This window comes from Octopus bimaculoides, chromosome 13 (genome assembly GCF_046866305.1).
Source record: "Octopus bimaculoides isolate indiv1 chromosome 13, ASM4686630v1, whole genome shotgun sequence".
In the NCBI taxonomy this organism is placed as follows: domain Eukaryota; kingdom Metazoa; phylum Mollusca; class Cephalopoda; order Octopoda; family Octopodidae; genus Octopus; species Octopus bimaculoides.
Window position 1 is genome coordinate 8,315,093 of NC_142940.1, and position 21,078 is coordinate 8,336,170.

Sequence of the window (21,078 nt, forward strand, 5' to 3'; positions counted from 1 at the left end):
CATGTTTAGTGTATATATGTATATTATAGATGGTTTGGTATATGTATATAGTGTTAAATATATAATCCAACAAGAATTTTTTTTAACGGATATAACTTTTGATGTATTAATTGATTAATGTTTTAGAGATAATTATTTACCTTGGATATTCAGGCTCTGCCCTTCTTTATAAGCTATTTTCGATTTAAAGTTTTCTTCGTTCTTTTTTCTTTTTGTTTGTTTTTTTAATAATAAGATCATGTTTTCATACCGCAGTTTGTTCATTGCATGCAACCAACATGAAAAAGACCATTAGTTGAAAGGACCAATGAAAGAAAACCATTTTCCAATGTGTATCTATTAAACTAATTGTATATTTTTGCTTATAACCTTCTTTTCTTTTCGTTCCATTCTAAACAAAACTGTACGACGAACGGGAACGTGAAACTCTGAGTAAGAGTTTTTGTGATATTTTTACTGCTTTTCAATAAAGCGTATATATATATATATATATATATATATATATATAGGTGGAATTTACAAAAAAAAACAGAAGACGAAGACAGATGTGTAAAAAGCAAATAGGTGTATCAGTTTAACGCTCGGGAAGGTGAGAAAGTATTTTATGTTTCGAGCTTACGCTCTTAGACAATAAGGAACACGAGAAAATAAACAGAGAGAATGAAAAAAAAACCTTCTTATGCATATGTATGTGTGTGTGTGTGTGTGTGTGTGTGTGTGTGTGTGTGTGTGTGTGTGTGTGTGTGTGTGTGTGTGTGCCTTTGTGTGTGTGTGTATGCATAAGAAGGTCTATTTGTATGTTAAATGGAAAATATTTCAGATTGTATCGGCAATGTGCAAGGAAAAAAATAAACACTTATGTGACTCGTATGTGAAAGGTGCTCCTTCTTACAGAATCATAAAAAACAGATATTCATTTATGTTATTCGTTGTAAAACAATGGTGTGTTTATTAGAATGAAACTACATTCAGATCCGTGTTCTTATCAAGACGATTTAAGTGCGTGTGTGTGTATTTCTCCCTCTCTCACACTCCCTCCCTCTCTCACACTCCCTCCCTCTCTGGCTCACTCACTCTCTCTCTCTCTCTCTCTCTCTCTCTCTCTCTATATATATATATATATATATATATATATATATATATATATATATATATATATATATGTATTATATTTATATAAAGGGCATTATTACAGAAAATAATAACGCCACACAGTGGACTTCTCAAAATAACCACATTTAGTACCTAATGCGAGGAAAAACAACCAACAGAAGACGACCAACTTTCTTTTAAATAAACTTATATATATATATATATATATATATATATATATATATATATTATACACACTCACAAATTGTTCGAGATTAAATTTTATATAACTATATTTCACACAATGCTTGATACTAACTAATCCGTTTATAATACATATAAAATGGTACTCCGTCGTTTACTACGACGAGGGTTCCAGCTGAACCGATCAACAGAACAGCTAGCCCCGTGAGATTAACATGCAAGTGGCTGAGCGCTCCGCTTACAAGCGTACCCCTTCACATACTTGTCAAAGAGATAAGGCTAGCCCCTCGAAATGCAGATACTACTCATTTTTGCCAGCCGACTGGACTGGAGCAATGTGTTAGAGTTATTTTCGCAATTTATCCAGTACAACCCATAAACAAGTAAATAGTATTTTCCTAAACAATATTTCGATTAGTGAATTGTTCACTAATATGCAGATGACTTAGAGCTGTAACCCCACGACCTTCTCAACTAAATATTGAAATCCTAGTGTTTTTATTTTTCTGTTTTGTCCAGATATTTCATAAGTATGAGCAACTTCTAAATCTCAATGCTTGTTGGGATGTTAACCTAACAACACAGAACCCGAAATAAACCATAGAATAAAATGAAAACAACAAAAACAAACGTAAATTCATCAAATCTTTATTAGGGACAGACTGGTTTCTAAAAATCGCAGGAGTTTTTATTTAGATTTATTTGGTTTTTGTTACAATATTTATTGTTCTGTAGTTGTATTGATATTTTACTATTATTTCATACCAAGAGGTTGACTTAGCCTTTCATCCTTTCGTGGTTGAAAAATTAAGTACCAATTGACTGACCCCCTCCCCTAAACATTTCTGGCCTTGTACCTAGAGTAGAAAAGATTTGATCTCTGAACGTGTATGATAAATACCTCCTTGATATTTTTCGCATGATGCACTTTTCTGGCGTATTTTAAGCCTTAATATTGGTTCAAAAGATTATTTCATATCAAGTTTTTTTATATTTTTATTTCAAACCATATACAAACAAATGAAAACACTATCTTTAATTCACTCGCTTCTTCTCGATATTTTAGGTCTAAATGAGAACATTTTTGCTTTGGTTTTCTCCACCAAGGTATTCCATACTGTTAAGATTTTCAGTTTCGAATTCTTGTGCCTCAAAAGAAATTTTGCCGTTCGAACTCAAATCCGATATACTGTTCACGTGAATATTTTCAATGTTAGGGAAATGTTTGTTTATACAACCGAGAGACTTTGAGAAATGGTAATTTTGAACTTCATATGATATTTTGAAGCATGCCTTGAGGTGACGATGGTTGATACGTTCCACTACAAATTTAAGCCGTATATTTACCATTCCATAATGAAATGCGTAGGTTTTGGAGAAAGTACCGTCTGTAAATTTAATAATATGTGGCAATTAGAGAAAAAAATACTGCAAAAAATTGCTCTCTCTCTCTCTCACACACACACACACACATCCACGCTTGCACACGCACGCACTTACGCACAGATGCACCCACGTACGCAATTATACACTCATGCACACACACATTCATTATATATATATATGTTACTTATACCTAATACAATTATATTATATGCGTGTATGAACATTCATATGTAAATATTCATATATTCACTCACACACACACTCACACATACACATTATAAATATGTTTGTGTATGTATGTATGTATGTATGTATATCACAGGTACAACTTTTACAGATTCCATGCTCCAAATCCTAGCAGTCTTAAAAATTTTAAGGGGATGTATTTTTCAACATTTTTTTTATCTGCGTTCTTCAAAATACTTGGACATAATAGATCAGTCATTAAGCAAATTCGATTTCCGTTATCTGTTACAATTATATCTGGTTTATTATGTTCTATCTTCTAATCCGTCTGTATTGGAAAATCGCACAAAATCTTGCATGTTTTAGGCGCAAATATTGTTTCTACTATGTATCTTCTGCTTCAAACACCCATTTCTGACAAAGCTTCCGGTGTAAACCTCTCACAACCTGATCATGACTCCATTTTTTATATTCTACCTGAGCTAATTTGGGGCATTCTACAACAATGGATGCTATTGTTTCGTCTGCCATGAATTCTGTAATGAACTTCAAAATAATTCCTTTTAAAAATAACAAATGCTACAACAAAGCGGAGAAATAAATCAGTTTGCTACGTTGAAAGGGCAAAGAAAAGAAATATATATATATATATATATATATATATATATATATATATATATATATATATATATATATATGTATATAAATAAATCTATGATTATATTATCAATATCATGAAAGATACTTACGGTAAGTTCTACGCATAAGAACAAAGCCACCTAATTCTATGCTGAATTGCAACATATATTCAAAAGCTGCCATACGAATACACACTGAAAAAAGAAATTGTTTACGTTATATTTTTTGTCATTTAGCTGAAATAAATAACATTGATATTATGTTTTAGTTATAAATCATAGAAATAATAAGAGATTTTACGAACAGCTTCATAAGGGTAAAACTCTACACGGTGTTAGTCGATTATACTGTCCCCAATTCTTAACTCGCATTTTATTCTATAGATCTCGAAAGCGATAAAGTACAAAATTTGAACCCAAGACGCAAAATCCTTGAAAAATTACGTCTAATGAATTTTATTGAACCGAAGATGATTTTGAAAATACATCACCTTATAACAGCATTGATTACGGTCGCAGATTTCTCCACAAGGACCGTAATTTTCAGTCGATACAATGAAGTGCAGTGTCGTCATACATACCAAACAATTTCTAACTCATTTCTTATATTACGCGGAATACTTCATTAGTTATAATGTATGCAATTTTGTTTTCTGCAGTCATTAATTTCATGTTTCAGTACTATGTCGTTATGTATGGGACTTACTATTACTGATAAAAGTAACCAAAGAGTTACTCTTTTACTTGTTTCAGTCATTTGACTGCGGCCAGGACTTATTCTTTGTAAGCCTAGCACTTATTCTATCGGTCTCATTTGCCGAACCACTAAGTTACGGGGACGTAAAAACACCAGCATCGGTTGTCAAGCGATGTTGGGGGACAAACACAGACACACAAACATATACACACACATACATACATATATATACATATATACGACAGGCTTCTTTCAGTTTCCCCTCTACCAAATCCACTCACAGCCTCTATAGTAGAAGACACTTGCCCAAGGTGCCACGCAGTGGGACTGAACCCAGAACCATATGGTTGGTAAGCAAGCTACTTACCACACAGCCACTACCGCACCTACTTACCACACAGCCGGAAAATGTTTGATAAGATGCCAGGTTAGAAAAATGTGTCCGTGGGGTGAATTCGCTCCCCTTGCTTTCTCATTTGCAACACAACTGATTCCGTTATGAATACTAAGATAGTAAAATATATAAATACAGCTTTTTCTTTTTTTTTACTAATTTTAAGAAGAATATTTGTTTATTGCAGAGGTTATGCCTGAACGATCATTACTGATGTCTTGCGTTTTCTAGAATTTAAATAGAGATGTAAGAAAGTGGCAGCCGGACCGGTAGAAAAGGTGAAAGGTAGGAAGGAAATAAAGGAAGGAAAAGAAAGGAATTAAAGAAAGAAGGAAAGAGGGAATGGATGAAAGAAAGGAAGCAAAACAGATTGAAAGATAAGATTAAGAACGCGATTAAGGGAGGGAAAGATGATGCATGATAGAAACGAATAAAAAAAATGGGACTAAACTACAGGGAAAAAAGCAGGAAGAATGAAATTAAGGTGAACAGGAAGGAGATAACAAGATAACGAGATTCCTTAGGAAATCTGGAATGATAAGTACTAACCATATTATGACGGTTTAAACCAGTAATAACAGATGTACTTTCTCACATGTAAAACAAAGCACGAAATTTTCGGGACTTGTATTTAGGTTTTGCGCATAGGATAGTGAGTCTTTTAATATTGCTTTCAAATTTTCACACAAAGCGAGCAATTTGGGGGAAGGGATGAATTGATTCCATTAAGAGCAGTGCTCAACTGGTATTTATTTTATCAATCCTGAGAGGATAAAAGCCAAAGTCGATCTCGGTGGAATTTGAACTTAGAATGTAGAGACGGACGAAATGCTGCGAAGCATTTCGTCCCTTCGTGCTGACGCTGCTGCCAGCCTGCTACATTATAACTCTTTAATGTTAATCTCTTCTCAAATACTGTTCAATATTCTGCCCAAAGCTTCCAGCCGCTCTTCCATTTCACCATGTTATTTTAGCTTTCGAGACTTTCGAGCAAAGATATTATCTAATTTGCTCGAACTGACAGCATTAATCGCAGGCTTAATTTAGATGTTGTAAAGGAAATACAAAATGGCGACTAAACAAAAAAAATACGTACATTTAGGAAGATGAAGCAGATCAGCACAACATTTGCCCGCATTTCCTTTCCAAGAACATTGCATCTGCGCTATATTTTGCAAACTATCATTTTCAGCAATTTCGTTCGTCAGGTTTTCATTTTGAGGTTCCTTATCTGCTGCACTATTTTCGAGCATTCGATCAACCAGGAGATTATTTGTCAGTGTCTTCAAAACAGCTCTTTCATAAATAATTTCATCTATAAATTCAATACAATAAAAGTTAATTAACTATTTAAGAATGCCGAGAGATTACAAGAGGAGAGTATATGTATTGAGATAGACACATACATTCATACATGTATGTGTAGACGCGTAGTTATTTTATCAAGAAGAGATATACCCAGACGGGTATGTGTGTGTGTGTGTGTGTGTGTGTGTGTGTGTGTGTGTGTGTGTGTGTGTGTGTGTGTGTATGTCACTACCACTTGACAACCGGGTTCGGTGTGTTTACGTCTCTGCAACTTAGCGGGTCAGCATAAGATACCTATAGAATAAGCAAAAACAAATTAAGTACTGGGGTCAATTTATTCAACTAAAAATTCTTCCAAGTAGAGCCCCAGCAAGGGGTTCTACTTAGGGGCTCTAATTACTGAGAAGAGTGATAAAGTAATTAATTTCCTCTTTTTGTTTGAAGATATGATTTTTGTTTCCTAGCAAGATGACTATTTCGCTGTAACTGCACATGGCTGTTGAAACTGATATTGCTGCTGTTGTTGTTGTTGTTGTTGTTGTTGCTGTTGGAAGTTCTTTGATGGTCTCATCCATTTTTTTATCTATGGACCCCTTTGATTACTGTTTTATCCCCGTGAGCCCCATAGCCATTCGATGATGCCAAATGTTACACAAAGATATCCAACTGTTTCTTGCAATAAATACATTTAACGCAAACATTTCTCATCGACACTTCACATACTACTTTATGTGTCCCTAATTTACTATTTTCCTTGTGTGGACCCTTTAAAATGTTAAATGGACCACAAGGGGTCACATGAACCCAGAATCAGAAGCATTGGTTTAGTGTCTGCAAGTTTACATTCGCATCAGACAACATTTGTTTCTGTTTGGGTTATTGCCGTTCCACATGACGATTCCAGTTGTATGTATGTGTGTGTGTATGTCTCTCTCTCTCTCTCTCTCTCTCTCTCTCTCTCTCTATATATATATATATATATATATATATATATATATATATATATATATATATATATATATATATAGTTTGAAGAGAATGCGTGGCATTCAATCGTATAATAAATAATATAATAATAATCGATGCTACATGTGTCGAAACAATTGTCGTGATTTATTATAAATTCACGTATATTCCATCCTCTGTCTTTCATTTGCTATATATATATATATATATATATATATATATATATATATACCTAAAGCATGAATCCATTCATCCATACAGCAATATATACATAAATTCATACAGACAAGAGTTGTGGTCAATATAAAAAAATGAACTGTTTATTGTTGCCGCCAGAGGTACGCTCAGTTAATGAACTTCGAACCACTAGAGCTCAATGATCCAGATATACGTTATATGTATGTGTATACTGTATAGAAATAGATTACCACTTACCTTCAGCCATCTTTGGTTCCATCTTCATGACGGCACCACTTCCCAGACATACCATTACAGCTGAATAGAAGATAATGTTTACTCCATACATCGTGGTGTTGATTTACTCTTCTCAAAATGTCGACACAGAATTGCTCGCTAGTGAGAAAGACGTTTGACAGATGACAGACAAATGTGCAACATGAGAGTGATCAGTCTTATATTTGTAGTGCATCACATAATTCGTGTAAGGTTTTGTAATCTTAAAAAGAGGATGTTGAATGCAAATACAGGATAAGAGAAACGGGATAAATACTTACTTGAAGATTAGTGTAAATACTTTAGTATAAAAGATTATATCAAAACACTTCAAAATTTAATGATCTGTTTCTCAGAAAATTTTTTTTTTTTTTTGGTGTCTGTTTAAATTTGATACTTCCTTTCAATTTTGTTTGTTTGTTTTTTTGTTTTTTTATTTTTTAGGGACAGTTTTTTGCTGTGTTTTTTGCAACAATGGAATCATTGTTCTTTGAAACGTCATCTTTGTTACGGTGGGAAGTTTAGAATCGCTCAGCAATCACTAAGTTGAGGAAAATTAAGAATATATGCTGTATTTTTTTCAATCATTGTAGTAATTGAAATATATTAACTCATACACACATTTACATATAGATATATATATGTATATATGTATGTATGTATGTATGTATGTATGTATGTATGTATGTATGTATGTATGTATGTATTTATGTATGTATATATATATATGTGTGTGTCTGGAGGCGTAATGGCCCAGTGGTTAGGGCAGATCGGGCATTGTGAGTGTTTATTGAGCGAAAACACCTAAAGCTCCACGAGGCTCCGGCAGGGGATGGTGGTGAACCCTGCTGTACTCTTTCACCACAACTTTCTCTCACTCTTACTTCCTCTTTCTGTTGTGCCTGTAATTCAAAGGGTAAGCCTTGTCACACTGTGTCACACTGAATATCCCCGAGGACTACGTTAAGGGTACACGTGTCTGTGGAGTGCTCAGCCACTTGCACGTTAATTTCACGAGCAGGCTGTTCCGTTGATCGGATCAACTGGAACCCTCGTCGTCGTAAGCGACGGAGTGCCAACAACGGCAATATATATATATATATATATATATATATATATATATATATATATATATATATAGACATAATACAAATGATATATGAGCATATGCATGTATACGTACATGTATGTACATACCTACATCTACATGTATATATAGATGCATATCCGGGTACAGGACGTCAAAAAAAGAACGGGAACATAAAGCACAAAAACTAACTTTGTTTACAGGCAACAGAACGAACACATAGGAAAACAGACGAGCCACTTACGGAATTTTTCCTTCATCAGCTGCCTCTATTCTAAACTAGGCGTTTCGAAGATGTTACAGAACGCGCTCTTAGAATAGCTCTTCCTGAGTAGTGGATTAACCCACTAAACAGAGGATTCCAAGGTAGCAAACACAAGCCAAGACAGGAAAAATTAGACAGTATATATATATATTTATATATACACAAATTCATATTTTCTATGTATGCATGAATGAATCTCTGTGTGTGTGCGTGTGTATAAAAAAATTATTAAAAAAGTCTTAATACAGTAGAAAAATATGAAGATAGACTTTCTTACATTGAAATTGCTAGTTGTCACTATAGCGATAAACATATCCTTATGGGCGATTTATCGATCATGTTGGTACTGACTATCCGGCAAGAGCTGGTGTACTTCTTCGCCATGGTGTAGGTCGAATGAACTCCAGCGGTCTGCGTGACCCCTCTATCTGCAGGGAATTCAGTTTAATCATCACAAATATCACTTTTCAACAGCGAAATTTTTGCACGACGACGTGGATGCATCCTAGATATAAAGATTGGCATCTCATAGACTATGTTATCACTAAGAAGCGAAACATTAAGGACGTTAACATTAAACTTTCCTTTCATAACATCTGCTATCTCTCTGACCATTCTCTTCTCTGTACTAAGATTACTCTCCATCTGAAACGCACAAGACTACAAAAGTCATCAGTGCCTAAGGGTATTGATGTTCTGCCTTTGAAACCTACTGAAAAGCAGGCGGAATTCTCTATCAAGCTGGACACTCCACTCAACATTGTTGATATCAACGATGACATAGGAATATCTTGGAAGGGTTTGCGTGATGCAACGCACTCTGCATCTGTAGAGGTTCTTGGACTTCCTCTTCCTAAACATCAAGATTGGTTCAGTGATAGCAAGACAAATGTTCAGCAGGTGACAGATAAAATGCATAGTTCTCATAAAACATGGATAAATGATGAGACCTCATTGAGAAAAGAGAATGCTTATTTAAAAAATGCATAGGCCAGGTCCGACGTGCTCTGAGACAGATGAACGAAGATTGGTGGTCATACTGAACTCCAAGAAGCTGCAGGCAGAAAGGATTCTAGAGCCTTTTTTTATGGCCTCAAGAAAGTGTATAGTTCTCAAGAGCACGGGGTTAATCCAATTTTGTCATCCAACAGGGAAACACGGTTGACTGACAAATATGACATCCTGAAACGATGAAAAAATCACTTTGAATCCTTGTTGAACTCCACCTCAGTCACTAATGATGACGTCATAACGTCCATTTCACAGTACGCTGAAATACTGGAATTGTCTTTGGAGTCTACCTCCCTGGAAGTGGTAAGCTCTGTAAAACAGATCTCTTTTAGTTAAGCACCTGGCAGGGATATTGTCCTTCTTGAAATCTACACGCCTGTCGTATATATATATATATGCATAGATTGTGGCATTCCGTCGCTTACGACGTCGAGGGTTCCAGTTGATCCGATCAACGGAACAGCCTGCTCGTGAAATTAACGTGCAAGTGGCTGAGCACTCCACAGACACATGTACCCTTAACGTAGTACTCGGAGATATTCAGCGTGACACAGTGTGACAAGGCTGACCCTTTGAATTACAGGCACAACAGAAACAGGAAGTAAGAGTGAGAGAAAGTTGTGGTGGAAGAGTACAGCAGGGTTCGCCACCATCCCCTGCCGGAGCCTCATGGAGCTTTAGGTGTTTTCGCTCAATAAACACTCACAGTGGTTATGTATTTTCCGAAGTATAGTACAGATGTATAGCCGGAATATGTGCTGTTTCAGAGTTGCGCTTTACCGGATTCTTTGCGACGAGCATGGAACTATAAAGAGGGTTAACTTTGATGGCCATCTTGACCATTTGCCGCGACTTTCGAGCAGGGAATCAAAGCGCTGCTCGAAACCGCGATCCTGTGACCGCGAGTCTGCTGCCCAAACCACTGGGCCATTATGCTTCCTCGCTTCAAAGTAATCAAGAAGAAAAAGAAATATTTTCAGTGTATTTTATTCCCTCAGCCACTTCGTAGACAATTACGACAATTTTCTTTATGGCAGTTATTTCTATGATAACTAACGACATGCACTCGCTAGCAGTTGTCTGCACTAAAGATTAAATTGAAAAAAATATGCGCTGAGCAAAAATAATGCGCAAGCATTGCATCATTATAAATGAACACCTCCTCTATAAAACTCCTTTTACTTTTATATTCAGTTTTATACACAATACATTTAAGTCCGTTCCGACTAAATATCTTTTATCTTTTATTTGTTTCACTCGTTGGACTACGGCCATGCCTGGGCATCGCCTTAAACAATATTATTGGAATAAATAAACACTGGGACTTGTTTTTAAAGCCTGCTACTTATTCAACCAGTGTCATTTGTTGCACTACGGTACCACGCAGTGGGACTGAACTCAGAAGCATGTGGTTGGAAAGCGAGCTTCTTATTACGAAATCACACCTGAGTAATACAATGCCATTGTTTTATATATATATATATATATATATATATATATATATGTATATATATATATATATATATATATATATATATATATATATATATATATATATATATATATATATATATATATATATATATATATATATATATATATATATATATATATATATATATATATATATATATATATATATATATATATATATATATATATATATATATATATATATATATATATATTATCCAATTCCATCAGTAAAGAAACAATGTCTGAATCTCGCATTACATTTATTGGGATATTTCCCTTACTGCATAGAACAGAAACTAAATTGTTGAATGAAATGAAAATCAAATATACAACACGAGAAAACATAAAGTAATGAAATATTTATTAAAGACAAATTGGTTTCCAAAACCTCTCATGCATTATTCCCAAAATTTATATCGTTTTATTTTTTTATATATTTCTATATTTTATTATTATTCTATTATCTGTATAAAACCGTATACAGACTAACAAAACTACTATCTTTCAATTCGCTCATTACTTCTCGGCGTCTTTGGACCAAGTGAGAGAATCTGCGTTTTCGTTTCTTTCGCCAATGTATTCCAGTCTCTTAGCCGTGTCAGCTTGAAATACTTGTGCCCCAAAAGAAACTTTATCATTTATATTCCAATCTTCTATACTGTCCGGAGGGCTAATTTCGTTGGAATGAAAATATTTGTGGATACAACCGAGATTAGTTGAGAGATGAAAAAACAAAACCTTGTAGGTTATACGGAAGCACGCTTTAAATTCCTGGGTACTTAAAGTCTCCACATTCAATGTAAATGAAATTGAAGCAACTCCCAAATGGAATTCAAAAGTTTTAGTAAATGTTCCTCCTGGAAATATGAAAAGAGTAATAACAGACAAATTATTATATATAATGCATGTGTGTGTGTGTGTGTGTGTATTTATATATATGTATATATATATGTATATATATGTGTGTATGTGTGTATTTTTATCTATGTATATATGTATGTGTGTGTGTGTGTGTGTGTGTGTGTGTGCTAAAGTAAAAGGAAAACAAAACCAGGGCAGGACAGCCTTAGATCATTCTAAATATATATATATTTGAATATATATATATATATATATATATATATATATACTCTTTACACTTTACTCTTTTGTTTCAGTCTTTTGACTGTGGCCATGCTGGAGCACCACCTTTAGTCGAGCAAATCGACCCCGGGACTTATTCTTTGTAAGCCTAGTACTTATTCTATCGGTCTCTTTTGCTGAACCGCTAAGTTACAGGGACATAAACACACCAGCATCGGTTGTCAAGCGATGTTGGGGCGGACAAACACAGACATACAAACACATACACACATACATATATAATATATACATATATACGACAGGCTTCTTTCAGTTTCCGTCTACCAAATCCACTCACAAGGCTTTGGTCGGCCCGAGGCTATAATAGAAGACACTTGCCCAAGGTGCCACGCAGTGGGACTGAACCCGGGACCATGTAGTTGGTAAGCAAGCTACTTACCACACAGCCACTCCTACGCCTATATATATATATATATATATATATATATATATATATATATATATATATATATATTGAATAGATAGATAGATAGATAGATAGATAGATAGATAGATAGATAGACAGATAGATAGATAGATAGATACACATACATACCAGGTAGCTTACTGGGTAAAACACGGTCACTTTCGTAGTGATCATTAGGTATATGGCAAATGAAATACAGAATATGGAATATACGAGAATTTATTATTAAGCATGGTAATTGTTTCGATGCGTCTACCATCGATTCCTCATTGGTGGGACACTCAACAACTGGTTCGGGAGCATCCGGTGGTGCAGATGTATCTCGTCGGGTGATTAATAAATATAACTCGTTAAAATGACTATTTCGCAATGTAACTTTCCTTTTTTTTACAAAGAAAAGCACCCAGACGGAGGAAATATTTTCATTTATATAGAAAATCAAAACTAAAATCATAGATGGCAATCCCGAATCCATTTATAAAGCAGTCTAGAATTCATTTACCAACGTTGTTACCGTGTCCGCTGTATCATAAGCATTTCTACAATACAGTTCAGTTGTAGTCGTACTCATACAGTGATTCATCAAAGGACATTTTGATTTTTCTCTGCATGAACATCTATCGTATTTATTTGTATATAAGGCAGTCCCGACTCCATTTACCGGCGTTGTTGCCGTGTTAGCTGTATCATAAGTATTTCTAGTATTACAGTGGAGGCGCAATGGCCCAGTGGTTAAGGCAGCGGACTCGCGGTCATAGGAATCGCGGTTTCGATTCCCAGACCGGGCGTTGTGAGTGTTTATTGAGCGAAAAACACCTAAATTCCACGAGGCTCCGGCAGGGGATGGTGGTGAACCCTGCTGTACTCTTTCACCACAACTTTCTCTCACTCTTACTTCCTCTTTCTGTTGTGCCTGTAATTCAAAGGGTCAGCCTTGTCACACAGTGTCACGCTGAATATCCCCGAGGACAACGTTAAGGGTACACGTGTCTGTGGAGTGCTCAGCCACTTGCACGTTAATTTCACGAGCAGGCTGTTCCGGTGATTGGATCAACTGGAACCCTCGACGTCGTAAGCGACGGAGTGCCAACAATGCAACTAGTGCTACATATTGATCGTAATTGATGTTTATCATTGCAGTTGGTGGTGGTGGTGGTGGTGGTGCCGTCGAGAAGAATGCCTCGAAACGGCGCAATTTCTCTCCTGATAATGCCATAAACTTGCTAGCATCTTGTATAAGGAGCATTCAACTAGTAGCACTTGCATCTCGCAGAAAAATTCGCAAAAAATTTACGACGACAGGGGTTCCAGATTGTCCGATAAACAGAACATCCTGGTCGTGAAATTAACGTGCATATGTCTGAGCACTCCACAAACATGCATAGCCTTGACGTAGTTCTCAGGGAGGTTTAGTGAGACACAGAATGTGACAAGGCTGGCCCCTTGAATTACAGGTACTACTCATTTTTGCCAGCTGAGTGGACTGGAACAACACTGAAATAAAGTGACTTGCTCAAGAATACAACGTGCCACCAGAAATTGAACTTATGACTTTATGATCGTGAGTCGAATACTCTAACCATTAAGCCACGCATCTTCACATGCAAAATAAAAGATCTAATAGATAGATAGATAGATAGATAGATAGATAGATAGATAGATAGATAGATAGATAGATAGATAGATTATATTATATGTGTTAATAATACAAGATACTCACGGAAAGTTTTACGCAGAATCACATGACCACCAATTGTTAATGAGAACTGCAACTCTCTGTTTGAAATTTCCATTCGAATGCATACTGAAAAAGTAAAATAATTATTCTCTTTATATCTTTTTTCCTTTATCGAGATAAATATTATTAATATCGTTTCACTTCTCAGAGACATTGATTTCAGCTGCTGCGGCTAATTTTTTAAAGAGCAGACGACAACCTTTTGTCAGTATTTCTTTTTACGATACCTATCATTCAAGTACAAATCTAAAGATCCACGCTGTCCCCAATAATGCAGTTTTCTGAACATGTTCTACATTCCTCTTGTCAATCCTCTTTCTGCAACAAATTGCTCAAATTGATAATACTCCCGATGCTTCTGCAACAACTGGGATGACAGTTACTCTGTTCATGGCCCACATTCGTGCAATTTCATATTTTAGTGCTGTTACCGTACAGTACTTATTAGTATATGATGAAATCTCTCAGTTTATTTTACTTGCTATGATGAAATGTGTCAGCTGTTCACAGCCAGAAGATTAAGGTGACACTTACTTGCTGGTCATTCTTCAGGAACCCTAAGCAATGCAAATTTTTGTAGGTATTCTGTCCTTACATTTATACTAATCTTTTTGAGTCATGTTGGTTTTTGAGTGCTGATGCATCCAAGTGCGCCATTTACTATTAGTATCTCGTCTCCTCTCCTCATTGACCACAACCGTCGTATTTTCCACTTTAAATCGTAATAGTTGCTCAGTTTTTCTTCTTTAACTTTGATTTTGTTTTCACCAGGACATGCATATCCTTTCTTTTTTATTCACCACAACAATGTCCGGTTTCCGATGTCCGGCCAAGTGATCACACAGAAGAATTGCATCCCACAGGGTTTTGCATCTTCATTCTCATTGACTTCTGCTGAGGGTTTTCTTTGTTGTTTGTAGGCCGCGATTTCCACAGAGCTCCCAATGGAGTGTCATTGCCACATTGTCATGTTGTCTTTTGTATTAGCCTTGTACCAATTTCAGGCATTCGTTAATGATGTGCCATACCGTTTCTCCCCACTCGCCACACATTCTGAATTTTCTGTTGTCGGTAGTGTGGTTGATTATGCACTTCACATAGTTAGTCCTTAACGCTTGTTCTTGTGCTGCGCACGTAACTGATCTTGCATCTATCATCCGTAGATCACCTCATCCATAGACGCAGAACTTCTGTATCTGTCTTGGCGTTCGTATCTCTTGCAAACTGACAGTACATTTTTCTCCTTCCATACTGTTACTTTTTTAATGCTCTTATCTTTAAATCTTTTTTTCTCTACACAATTATCAGTTTCAATGACGCCGGCTTTCTTCACATGTTTCAACAATGGTTCCACAATATATTTTACATACTACCCTAAGCTGTTTTCCTCTTCTTCAACGTTATCCTCGCAACTGATTAAACCTTCTCCACCCTTTCTTCTGGACAACTACAGCCTATCGGTGCCACTCTTAGGGTGGAAGGCTCTGTGCACTGCCAACATTTTTCTAGTCTTCGTATCCATTTTCATCAGGAATCATCATATGATTTCAGTTCCATACCGAAGTGATGTTATCGCCCATGTATTAATGCTTGAATGTTATTCCATCCGATCAATTTTGAGCGCAACACTAATCTAAGTCTTCGGAAATATTCCATCCTTAGTTGCCGTCTCCTTTCTTTCTCCATTGTCACATTGAAGTCTGGTATTCCAAGATATTCGTAGCCTTCTGTTTCAGTTTCTTTAATCCGTTCTCTATTAGGGGATTCTATCCCTGCTAGGGACTGTAGCTGCCTCTTTCAAAGTACATTATTCCACACTTCTTGAGTTTTGCTATTATCATTGTTTTTGTTGTTGTTGTTGTTTAGGCGGCGAACTGGCAAAGACGGCGAGCTGGCAGAATCGTCAGGGCGCCGGGCGAAATGCTTAGCAGTATTTCCTCTGCCGCTGCGTTCAGAGTTCAAATTCCGCCGAGGTTGACTTTGCATTTCATCGCTTCTGGATCGATAAATTGACTACCAGTGAAATACTGGGGTCAATGTAATCCACTCATCCCCTCCCCAAAAAAGCTGTCCTTGTGGCAAAATTTGAAACCATTATTATTATAGATGTTGCTGTTGTTGTTATTATCATCATTACTCTTGATCGCATTCTGATAATTGTTCGAAGCGGGCGAAAGCTTCCACGAAAGGCGCCGGATCCGTCGCGAAAGCGAAAAAATCTAGTTTTCGTTCGTACTTTCGTTTTTATGACTCGTCTGTAGCTTTACGTCATATGGTCGGAGTAATGACAAATAAAATACCAGGGGACGTAAGTTACAGATTATGTTCTAGAGTTACCAAACTTGAATACAAAAAACGAAAAGATAAAATAAAAAGAATAATGTTTTTTCTTAACAGCATGCAGAGGCTTATTTTCTCTTTCAGCATTTATAACAACTACTTCAGCAAACCTCTATCTTCAGATTGGTCCAGCTCTGAACTGACCCACTAAAATATCGGTGGAAAGTATTTTTGTTCAAACTAACATTATTTCATTTATGAAGTTCATATCACCATTTTCTATCTATCTAGCTATCTCTTTCTCTCTCTCACTTTCTCTGTGTGTATGTATATATATATATATATATATATATATATATATATATATATATATATATATATATATATATATATATATATATACGCCTGTGCCGCGTAGCCAACTAGAAACGTCACTTCTTCGGGTTAAATATCAGTAACATTCTACCCTTTCCTGGGTAATTGATCAATAACCACAACATAATGAATTCAAAACTTCGTATTGAACTTCCACTCTGTACGATAACACTATATAAACATCTCACTCTACTTGACTTCCAGCAATTAACAATTTTAATTTGAAGTTGAATGGTTAGCAGTAAGAAAGATGTCCAGATTTCTCATAAAATTACTATGCAAAATCTTTTCAGAAAAAGTTGTTTTTTTTCACAACAAAATACACACACACACACAGAGGTGTGTTTATGATGACTTCAGCTACTACAAATCGCAGCCAAATCACTCTTAAATCACACTCTTTCATCAAAAGAAAGACACAAATTTACAGTATTTCAGGTAGAAAGAAATAACTATGCGATGCGTCTGCTACAGCAGAGGTAACTCTGGTCTAAACAAAACACAGACAAACATACTTCACATTAAAAGATTATCCACTAAATAATACTAATAAAGTTGACAGTATATCTTCGAAGTTTCATTCCCTGGTAAAACTTTTTAAACATGTATTTTAAGCATTTATTTTAAACTTGTATTCTGAGCATTTTCTCATTATGGTCTGTCTAATGCATAAATATCGTTCAGCCTCTCTTAGCTAAAGACCTTAAAATAGTGGGACCCGAGCTTGTTTTTTGTAGTAAAAAAGTGTTTGGCAAAAAACGTACTTTATTTGGTAGCCGAAAGATTACTGAATCTTTTGATACCTTATACGTCAAAATCGGCAACTCTGTCTTCGAATCCATAAGGAACATACGCACACACACACACACACACACACACACACACACACACACACACACACACTCACACACGCACGCACGCACGCACGCACATGCACACATCCAAACTCTGTTTTATATATTAATATATATATATATGTGTGTGTGTATATATAAAGAGAGAGACAGTGAGAGAGTGAGACAGACAGACAGACAGACAGACAGGCAGACGGATAGACACAAAGAAAGAGAGAGAGATCTATATATATTTTGAATGATTACAAAAATTAACGTGAGCTACTTGAACCTGAAACTGAAAAAAGTGGCGTATCACTGCACGCTTTGCCATACAGTCCATCCTATTATTGCACTATCTGCACATGAAGCTCACGTTTGACTCCACTATTAATTACGCAGGCTACAATTAAATCAAGGTCGGAGTTGAACTCAGAACGCAAAAGGATGGAACATATAACATTAAGTATCTGCTGTGACATATACTTTCTGTTCCTTCAATAGACCGCCGTGGATGGCTTATACTTTATCAACCACGAAAGGTTCGAAAGGCAAATTTGAACTCAGAACTCAGACTTGGAAAACAAATATCACGAGGCATTACATCCCGACGCAATTTGCCGTGAAATTTTAATCATTCTGTCTTTTAAGTCTTACGTTACCAAACAGTCATACTTTATCGTTCGAACTGACGATCTTTTCCACACACTAAACTTAGTTATTTCAAATAAATTGAAAGAAGGGCAAATGAACAAACAATACTTACATTTAGGGAGTCTAAACAGACCGGCACAGCAATTCCCTATATTCTGATTCCAAGAACACCTCAGATGTTCAAGATTTCGCAACTCACTATTTTCAGCAACTTCAGTGACCAGTATTTCATTCTGAGGTTCGATATCATTATTCTTCAGCATTCGTTCAAACTGAAACTTTTCTATAAGTTTCTCTAAAAGAACTCTTTCATAAGTACTAGTATCTGTAAATTTAATACAAAAAAGAGAATAACTATTCAAATATGGCGATATATCATGCAACGGAGGCATGGGTATTGTGATAGTCACATACATTTGTATATGTTTGGCATTAGTGACGTGTATATATATATATATATATATATATATGTGTGTGTGTGTGTGTGTGTGTGTGTGTCTGTATATATATATATATACAATCGTATATATGTATATATATATACATATATATACATATACATATAAATATATATATATATATATATATATATATATATATATATATATATATATATATATATATATATATATATATATGTGTGTGTGTGTGTGATTGTGTATATATATATATATATATATATATATATATATATATATATATATATATATATATATATATATAAGTATATATTATACATATGTGTGTGTGTGTACAGATGGATGGATGGATGGATGGATGGACGGACGGACGTGTATACTGTATAGAAATGGATTACCACTTACCTTTACTTATCTTTGGATCCAACTTTATGACAGCACCATTAGCCAGACATACCATTACAGCTAAACAGAAGATTACCTTAATCGCAACCATTGTTTTTCTTTTCGCTTCGTCTTCTCAAAATTCGACACACAATTGCTCGCTAATGAGACAGAAGTTCGACAGTTACAGATGATAGACGACTGTGTAACAAGAATACGATCGGTTCTATATTTATAGCGATTAATGTGATCCGTGTACAGTTTAGATTAAGGATACGATATTGAAAACAAATATAAGATCAAAAGAGCAGGATGAACGCTTATTTTAAGTTGGCTGATATAGACTACTTAAGCAATTACATCATTAAATCACACTTCAGCCGCTTAGAACAAAAAAGTCATTTGTCTAAGAGCTCACTTTTCTTAGAAATCACTTAATATGTTGTTTATTTTCAAACATTATTTCATGCTATTTTTTGCATGAATATTAGTTATCTCTAAATGTATCATGTTTGTAACAATGAATCCATTGTTCTTTGAAGCCTCAAGTTTAATAAGCCTCTTAAGTAACAATTAGCCAGAGACTATAAAATTCTAAAGAAATTCGAAGTATGAAGTGCTTTGAGCGGTAATCAATCATTGCTATTGAAATACACTAACATTCGCACGCACACACAGACACACACACTGACACATATACACACACATACACATACGCATACACACATACATACGTGCACACGCACATACACGCAGGCATGTATACATTTATACGAGGGTTTTTGATGAAATGCTTGGATGGAGGCGTAACCTTCCGAGTTTTTTAAATGGCATAGAAAAACTGAAGGACCACCGAGATAAGAGTGTGAATTTGAAAGAGGAATATGTAGAATAAAATCATAATTTACTGATCCACCTGTATTTTGTTTTACTTAAATCCAGGTACACCCTACTCGTGTATATATTAGGTTGGTGCATAATTATAACGGCTTATTTTTGTTTCAATAAATTTTATTCAACAACAACAATAACAAAATGTAAACAAAACCAGCTTTAAATAATTATTCCGGAGCATATTCACCATCTACTTCAATTACTGCTTCCCATTTGCTTGGCAGACGGTCAGACTGTCATTTAAAGATGTTTTTTGTTAAATATCGTTATTGTTTTCCTTGAATAAAATTTATTGAATAAAAGCCGCAATAATTATGCAACAACCTCATGTGTGTGTGTGTGTGTGTGTGTGTGTGTGTGTGTGTGTGTGTGTGTGTGCGTGTGTGTGTGTGTGCGCGTGTGTGTGTGAGTGAGTGTGATGTGTATGTGTTTGCGTGTGTGTGTTTTTGTGTGTATGTGTGCGTGTATATATATATATATATATATATATATATATACAGAGAGAGAGAGAGAGAGAGAGAGAGAGAGGACTGAAACAGACAGATAGGGAGAGAGGAGTGGAAGAGATTCGACAGATGAGATCCAGGAATGCTCAAATGATTTCAACCTTCACTCCGAAATCTTTATCGAGGACTGAGTTACCACAGTGCAGAGTGGCTAGAAGACGAATCCAGGTGAGCGAATAAAGAAATAAACGCGCTTGGGCCTGATACATAAAATATACGCGCAGGAGTAGTTGTATCGTAAGTAAATTGCTTACCAACCGCATGGCTCCGGGTTCAGTCCCAT

The 21,078-nt window shown here is 35.5% G+C and overlaps 2 protein-coding genes across 2 annotated transcripts; both read right to left on the minus strand.

The window, feature by feature from the left end:
- Positions 1–1,928: 1,928 nt before the first annotated feature.
- On the minus strand, positions 1,929–7,594 carry LOC106876300 (uncharacterized). Its single transcript, XM_089361455.1, has 4 exons — positions 7,307–7,594; positions 5,694–5,912; positions 3,618–3,701; positions 1,929–2,684 (listed from the first exon to the last, which is right to left on the minus strand). The coding sequence occupies exons 1-4, from the start codon at positions 7,395–7,397 to the stop codon at positions 2,365–2,367; spliced, it is 714 nt and encodes a 237-aa protein (XP_089217581.1). The 5' UTR covers positions 7,398–7,594; the 3' UTR covers positions 1,929–2,364.
- A 3,913-nt stretch (positions 7,595–11,507) lies between these two features.
- LOC106876301 (uncharacterized) lies at positions 11,508–19,648 on the minus strand. Its single transcript, XM_014924799.3, has 4 exons — positions 19,417–19,648; positions 18,705–18,917; positions 14,433–14,516; positions 11,508–12,020 (listed from the first exon to the last, which is right to left on the minus strand). Exons 1-4 carry the CDS (start codon positions 19,505–19,507, stop codon positions 11,680–11,682), a joined length of 729 nt encoding a protein of 242 aa, XP_014780285.1. The 5' UTR covers positions 19,508–19,648; the 3' UTR covers positions 11,508–11,679.
- Between the last annotated feature and the right edge of the window lie 1,430 nt (positions 19,649–21,078).